The sequence below is a fragment of the Parasteatoda tepidariorum genome, chromosome 7 (assembly GCF_043381705.1).
Source record: "Parasteatoda tepidariorum isolate YZ-2023 chromosome 7, CAS_Ptep_4.0, whole genome shotgun sequence".
Lineage (NCBI taxonomy): Eukaryota > Metazoa > Arthropoda > Arachnida > Araneae > Theridiidae > Parasteatoda > Parasteatoda tepidariorum.
In genome coordinates, this window is record NC_092210.1 from 57,402,678 (window position 1) to 57,411,262 (window position 8,585).

At 29.0% G+C, this 8,585-nt stretch overlaps 1 protein-coding gene across 1 annotated transcript in view; it reads right to left on the reverse strand.

Annotated features, from left to right (window-relative positions):
- Positions 1–6,655, reverse strand: part of LOC107450639 (short-chain dehydrogenase/reductase family 9C member 7) — a 16,601-nt gene extending 9,946 nt beyond the window's left edge. The window contains exons 1-2 of the mRNA XM_016066474.3: positions 6,325–6,655; positions 3,168–3,374 (exon numbers count right to left, since the gene is read on the reverse strand). Coding sequence (XP_015921960.1) covers positions 3,168–3,374; positions 6,325–6,577 — 460 coding nt within the window. The 5' untranslated portion in view covers positions 6,578–6,655. The remainder of the gene's footprint in view (positions 1–3,167; positions 3,375–6,324) is intronic.
- Between the last annotated feature and the right edge of the window lie 1,930 nt (positions 6,656–8,585).

Genomic DNA, 8,585 nt, shown 5'->3' on the forward strand with positions numbered 1-8,585 from the left:
ACGAATCAAAATTACAAGTGACTACATTTTGAATATTGTTGTTAAAATTATATTTAAAATTATATACTTTCCAAATCAGAGAATATATAACTTAAAAAGAAGATAATGATCATGGTTTAGATTAAATAAAAGAAAAAGATTGCCACTCTGCAAAATTAAATATTATAGAAAATTAAAGGATCTTAAAAGTAGTTATAAACGATATGCATAGTGATGATAAGCACTAAATCAATGTAAATTTAATAATAAAAAAGAAAGAAACTTAAACTACAAATTATTTTCAACTTTATTTTTTTTTATTTCAAAATTCATATTATAATTTTTCATTAATTAATTTTTTATTTTTATCTTAAACTGGAATAAAATTTGTCTAACAATCTTCATCAATGAGAAAGGCGAGAACCATTCAGTCATGTCTTTTAAATATAAATTGTAAAAAGATTAAAACATTCTAAAAACAAACATTGAATTGCAGGAGGATTCAAAAAAGATAGTTGAAAAGTGAACTACAAAACGAAATTAATCCATCAAACTGTCATTTCCTTGGTTGACCCTCCCATCCTAAAGCTGACCACATAGAGCGTAAATAATTCCCTTAACAGCAAACGGAAGAAAAGGGGGGAGGCATTCCTTTTGTCTGACTCCTGCCCATTTCAGGGGGAAATCCTTTAAATATGTTTGCCCATTTAAGAGTAAAACTATTTCAAGTAAGCGCCACCAAGAGGGTTAACATACTTTTTGTTCCTTATTCATTTATAACTAAAAATGAAGTAAATTGTAAATATTGGTAGTAGTTACTCTTAATCAAATGTATTAGATTTATTAAAAAAACTGAACATATTTTATATCTATAAATACGAGGATATTCCATAAACATAGTGCAAAGTTATTTGAAAACTCCTTTTCTTTAAACGAAAAACGAAATACTAAATAATTCAAAAATCTCCATCTTAACGATGAGTTAATTCACTTTCAAACAAAATTTTTGTACAGCATTAATAATAATTTTGTTTTCAATAAAAACAAATTCTTGATGCCTTAAGACAATACACGTGTTTTATTTATTACTGGTAGTATTTAAAATTGCATCAAATCAACTTTATTTACCCATAGTAATAGTGATGGTATGCTTTATTATAACCGTATTCATTGTCATCTTATATACCGACTGCTAATTGTCTAAAATTATCCAGCCTAAATTGCTATAAATGGGCAGGTGGAAAAACAATGGGAATCATATCAAAGCTAATATTTATCAATTTTTAGATTTTAACAGCTAAATACCGTTGTATCTGATTTATTGAAAACATATCGTTGGTTCAAAACTAAAACGACACATCTGCAAACGTGTAATGCCTGCAGATGTGTCGTTTTAGTTTTGAAGCAGCGATATATTAGTGCTATATTAACGTTGTTTTTCGAAAGTTCATTCGCAGGATGAAATAATGCTTTTCGCGAATAATATCCCATTTTCATAACTACTGTAAGTGTGCATCAATTACTCATGATTGTTACATCAAGTTTAGCTTATGTATAGCCAGTACTCTTAATACTTATTCTGAAACTCGTGCAAAATAAAATAGAATGAACCACAGTTTTGTAAAAATGAAAAGCGTTTGTGATCAAAACTTTTTAATATTTATAATCTAACTCCAATGTCGCATTAGCTGAACTCCAAAAATTTGCAAAAACTGAGAAAAAGCAATGATTTTGATAATTTTCCTCCAAGGGGAAAAATGTCGCCAAATTGCTAAATTTTTTAAGAATAATAATAACTTTTAAACTATTTAAGTTATTTGTTCCTTCTAAAGCCCAGATAATTCTTTACGGTGTGATGGAAAATAAAGTTTAAAATTATAACTTTGCTTAAAGTATGAGGCACTTAACTGCATTTTTTTTTCCTTCCGAAAGAGCTTTAAAATGCCATGTTAAATATAAAATTGGTAAAATTTCTAGTTCATTATTTTTATAAAATATTTTAATGTATTTTCCGTTCCCTGTGTTAGTTTTTAAGTTTTTAATTGGAATTTCAGAATTATGTGTCATTTTCGTAATAAGAGTAAACATTTTCCTGATTAGTATTAAAGTGACCCTGTATTGGAGAATAAAATAGCTGCCTAACCATTCATAGAAATTCACTGGTTCAATAGCCCCTTTAAATAAAATCAAACTTCTGCCGTCCAGACTTTCCACTGCAAAAATTTCCGGACTAAATTACGGTAAAAAGTACCAGCACTCAGTGTGGGTACAATAATAATAACCTAATTACTCTAAATAAATATTACTGCGAAATTTGCTGTATAATATTTTACGGTAAAAATGGATTTTACATTTAGATGGATTTTACAGGTGATGCACCCAAAGTGCTAGTAATTTGACCCGGAATTTTTTACAGTATTTGCAGGTACTCTAGATCAGTGTTCCCAACCTTTTTATCCCCGCGGACCTGTCAAAGTTTGATAATTTTACCACGGCCCGCTGGGGGGACGACGACGTTGATTGATTACATTTTAGATTATTTTGATTTATTAATTTTAATTTAATTGCATTTAAACATGCCTTCAAAATCAAATACAGTTGCACCAAAAATAAATATAAAGTGATTTAGCATTTTTACTTATAGAGCGTTAAATCAATGAGCCACGATCGAAAGAGAAGACGAAGATCTTCATTAGTTCCAATGTAAATTTCGCGCCTCGCTTTCTAGTTTTATTTATATTTACAGTTATAATGATTGATTTTTTTTAATTAAAACTAATTGAAAGAGAAAATAGTTGAGGTGGTTTCATTTTTCTTTTTCTTTTACTTTTTAAAACATTAAAAAATTTACGTCACTACCTTCCGTGGCCCCTTTTTTTTAAATAAATAAAATTTTAATGGAACACAAATATTTTTAATTTGGGTTATAAACCTAGGAATTTAAATTCAGTTTCAATGAAATGGACGGCCCGGTACCATTTGATCCATGGACCGGGGGTTGGGGAACACTGCTCTAGATGAAATGTGTCCTAATTGATTGTAATATTAAACTTTTTTTGGTGTTTCAAAGATAATAAAGATAACCTGATACTTTATAAAGAATATGAAAAAAATGTTTTGCGAACAATGAAGTTTACACTGCAGGAGATGATATTCACAAATAACATAAAAAGTAGTTAAATTTTTACCATTTTTTCCTAAATGTTGCTTAACAAAATCCAAAGCTTGAATTACGTCTTCTTTTTTAGAAACATCCACACCTAGAGAATGTACATTAGGAATGGCACTGAGCTCTTTTCCACCATTTTTGGAAGGAAAAAGACAACAGGCAAAAACTTGATATCCTCTTTCACTCAAACGTTTGGCTGTCAGAAAACCAAAACCTGTATCACACCCTGTTATAAAATAAAATAAAAGAGAACAAATATGAAGCACAGTTTATGTTAATGAAAATGAATGAATTCTCTGCAAAAATCACACCCCTCACTACCAAAACTAAAATATAAAAATCATTAAATACGTCATGATAATTGAATGCTAAAAGAATTGAATGCTAAGTTTAGTGAAGGAAAATGTTAGTAAGCTTATATAGCCTAATAAAGCTGTTAATACCCAGACGCGGTATGATTGACTGTAGATATAAAACATGAATAAAATTCGTTGCATAAATAAACTTCAATCGATTACAAAATTTTCATCGATTTTCTGTTCTTTTATTATTTTAAGATATTGAGACTTTCAATGCTTAAATTGGTTAATTTCTTAGAACAATAATTTGGAGAATTCGATGAACTAATGTAATTTGTTTATAAAATTCTTTTTGTAATATGAATTTTTAATAAAAAAAACTTTCAGTTTCTTAAAATTAAATGTAAAATCTATGACGGAAACAAGCGCTTTGACATTTGGAGATATTTCAAAACTCCATTTCTGATGAAATGATAAGGCTAGTACTTTCTTTCAAGAAATACCTTCTACTCGGTACAAGTATTTTTTGCGCCCTATTTTTCAAATTCTTTCATTCTTTGTTCAATATTACGTACATAATTTTCCATTATCGGGTTTTGAATTAGTTCTGCTAATAATTACAAACAGAATTTTTCTAAAGAAAGACAAACAATTTTAAGAGTGCCTAGTACATGTGTTATTCACACTATGCCCAGAGTAAAGTCACCTAAAATTAAAATTAAACGGCAAAAAAACGGGTGAATAAATATAATTTATGCAGAAAAAAATTAGAGCAAAGCAAGTTTGGTTGTTAATATCGTTTATTCATGAAGTTAGAAAGATTAGTGGGTTTCAAGACGTTAAACTTCCATATTAGGAAGCATTTTACTTGTATAAAACTTACAAGCAATAACTAATAATTTTATTCAACTGTTCTTAGGTTTATTTTTGCCCATTTTCAACAGAAAACATCAAAACTCTATTCTCTTAGGAAACTTTACCCGATAACTTTACTTCTTACTGAAAAAGAATGCTATTAGAAATGTATATAAAAACCGCAAATCAACTACGTATGTCCTCCCCCAAAAAATTAATTTTATTTCATGGTTCTTTGAATACTTTTCTTATAAAATATATTTAATGAAAAAGCTTATAATTACGCTTAAAGTTGCGAATGTCTTAGTATTCAATACATTTTCTTAGACAATTAAAATGCGTTGATTCAAAATAATCAAACCATTAGTCTCTGTCACCCACCGTATTTTAGATATACTTCTTCAATCATTTATACTTCACTAGAGATGTGTGGGAAGTGTTGTTAAGGACAATGTCAACCTTCATCTATGAAAAGGTAGGGGAGAGTGGGGTCAATTGTAACATTTTTTACTTACCATTTTTAACTAACAAAAAATCCAATATATTATTAGTATTAATTGACAGACGAGTAAAGTAGACTATCCTTTACTAGAAAAATAAATAAATACCTTATTTTAAATCTTATTACATTAGTTGTTAACAATTTTTGACAGTCGTGCACTTGTTACAATTGTCCCCACTTACGGGGTCAATTGTAACAGTTCACAAATTCAACTAAAACATAGTTAATTATACATATTATCATAGTTGTGATATATTTTTTTATTGATCAAAATAGCAGGGATATTTTAGGAGTAAAAATAATAATGAGCAGAGACCTAAAGGGTTAAACTTTTAACTTTAAGGGGTTAAAAATTTTAATTTATGCTGTGAAAGGTGACAAATAAAATAATGCACATGCAACATAATGTAAATGATATAGGAAACTATTGGTGGTTCTTAAAGAGTTAAGTAATGGTTTGTAAACATAAGATTATTTATTTTCAGCTGTTACAATCGTCCCTTTACTTATTGTTACAATCGTCCCCAAGACGCCATTTCAGCTTCATTTGTTAAAAACAATGCTAGTTAATTAACAAAACTAATCTTCTTTTTTAAATGTTAATTAAGGTGTCCACTTACGTACTCGGTTAATAATTTTTATTTGTTTAAACAAAATTACTTTGTTACAATATAATATTCTAATACCAAAAAAAGTACTCGCGTAGCGTGAAAATATCTTTTGTGATGTAACTCTTTCAAAAGTATATAAAAATGGTTGCCAGCAAGGGTGTACATGCAAATTTATTAAATACACCTTGGGCGCCACTTGCGAACCATATCTAGAACCCGACACTCGAAATTTTTGCTCTGTTACAATCGTACCCTGTTGCAATTGACTCCTCTCCCTCCTACCTCCCTAAAGAATCGAGTTTGCATGTCTTATATACTAGAGAATTGTAATTGTAATTTTGTAGTGGTAGATACACTACAAGCTGTTTCATTGAGTACTAATGAATATGTCATTACAATGAACAAGATCATGAATTTAAAGTAATTAAATATTTATTCTAATGAGATTAAATAGTTTTTTAAAAAGAAAAATTAGCTAAAAAAATAAAGAATCAATTAAAAGATCACGGAAGAAATGTAAGCACTTCATACTGGTTAACAATTTTTTTACTACTCTAAAGCAGCTCCATAATTTTTCTTAACTGCTACACTTGCACTAATTTTGTTGTGACAATGCTTTATTAACAGGTAATTTTTTTTTAAAAAATTTCACTAAAATAAAGCATTTCATTATTTTTATCAATATTTTGAGAGTTAATTTTTGATGACATGAGAATTAATTTTTGAACAATAATATCTTAAAAACTAGACGTGGTTTTAATATTTGAAGTTATCATAAAAAACTACATTAAAAAAAGTAAACATCATGCTAGATGTCTATAACTTGTTTATCAGTGTTATACAAGGATTAATAATTTATGAGCTACGTAGGAAAGGCATATGATAAAAATGATCTCATAAAATACTTACCTGTAATTAAAACAGCTTTTGCTTGCGATTTCGCAATGCTTTTATCACGTAGCTTCCTAATTGACACGTTTCCATTAAATTTTACAAAACATGCATAACATACACTAGACAAAGCTAAAAATAAAATCACATGACTTAAACCTATTGTCCATTTTAGAATATTATAAGACAAAGTCACCCATAGTGCTATACAGAGTATATTCCATCGCGTTAAGCGGGGAATTTGGCCTCTAGAATATATAATTTGAAGCATTTTTATACTTATATAAACGACTACCAAGTTAATGTATAGGAAGTGATGTATCCGTTTTCCGAACTAACACCGTTATTCTTTCTAACAGGAAAAAACTTCTTAATTGAAGTCATTTAGGAAGGTAATTATGCTCTCGAAATCTATTTTTTAACTTATTTCATTTACTTGGTGATAATAACAATTCTCTTCTCAGAGATATTGCAGAAAATTTATAATAAAATTTAAGCAGTATTTCCTTTACATGTACATTTCGATAAATACATATGTTTGGGCCGTTATAGCTTGGTAGGTAGGCACTGGGCCCATGTCTAAATGTTCGTGTGTTCGATCCCATACCAGCCGAAGATTCCCCGTGTAGAAAATGGTGACAGATGCAAGGTAAATCTGTCGAGTCGCAAAGTCAACCATGTTCCCATAACAAAGCAATACCTCTGGGGGTACTGATCCAGGAGTTTCTTTGTCTTCTGGATTGGTTCAAAATTGCAAAGTTACGGAGTTGAATATTAGTAGTTGTAAACCCAAAATTGGATCGGATGTACAAAGACGATTATAAAATAAAACAAAAAATACATATGTTTGAGCCGTGATGGCTCAGGGGATAGAGCATTCACCTTCCAATGAGGTGAACCAGGTTCGAATCTCAGTGATGACTGGTCGAAACGAATTCCGCAGCCGGCTTGCACCGACCACAGTGCTGACGTAAAATATCCTCAGAGGTGGACGGATCATGGGTTAGAATGAATTGTTATAAACAATGAATTAATTCATGTATGCACAAACCCAGTAATCATTCTTCTTTAAATAAACGCTCATAGGACTTACTTTGCATGGGTTGAGCTGGCTCTAAATCTAAAACAGCATTTAATGTTTGAGACGTCAAAGTGTTAAAGTAGTTTATGTATGCGAAAAATCAAGGTTTGAAATGTTAAAAAAACTGTTTGTTATAAAATTACGAGAGTAATTATTTGTGATGAAATAAAATTTCAATAAAAACAATCTGTGCTTACCTGGATTTTTGGGAGAGTTATTACATAATCAAAAACAAAAGCACTGTTGTTAATGACCTTACTGCTGTACCAAGTTCATCTAACATTTGGAAATCATTCATTTTGTTCAATTTTTTGGCTCTTTTAACGGCGCATTTATAACATTGGAATGACGTGACTTCCGTCGAATTTTAACTCTCTCTGTTTTTTCCCATTTCTGTATTTTATCCTACTAATGAAGACTGAAATGCGTTTTGGTTTTTAATAAAATTTTTACCTTTGTGATTTTAAATGATGCTTTTATAGAAATTTAAACTGCTTAGCTTCATTAAAAAACTTGTCATCAATACCAAGAAAATTAGAGCTCAACAACAAGTGTAATTCTCAGAAAATCAATGAAAAGTATTGATACTTAAACGAATATTATAAATGCATTTGACTCCAATTGTGATGTAACATTTAAGGTGTATTTTATATGGGATTTAAGAAAAAAATTAAAATCCTAGATGGAGGCAATTTTTTATAATGTTAAATTCGAATAACCAGATATTAATTGGTTTTAATCGATATTCGCTACAATAAATTTTTTTTGAAACAATATGCATCACTTTAATAACAATTTTATAAAAATGTAGACGAATTATGCACTTTCAAATTCTTTTCAAAATTTTTGAAATTAAATTTTTTTCTAACAACACTGCATATTTTTAAACGTATGTCGAAACAATGATATCAAGAAATTCTTTCAAACAAATTTAATAGTTCTTACATAACAAAGACTTTTTTGGAAATAAACCTCTTAAGAATGTTTTACATGAAATTATGTTGTATTGCTATTTTGCTAAAATATCAAAAGTTCATTAAATGAGCTTAAATATCAATATTAAGATTTAAATAAAAATAAAACAAGTGAAAATAGAACGTATGAGAAAAAATTATAACACATATAATATGAACAAGATCTATAGTCATATTCATAGTCATAAATCTTCTGTAGTCATAAATCTTCTGTAGTCATTAAT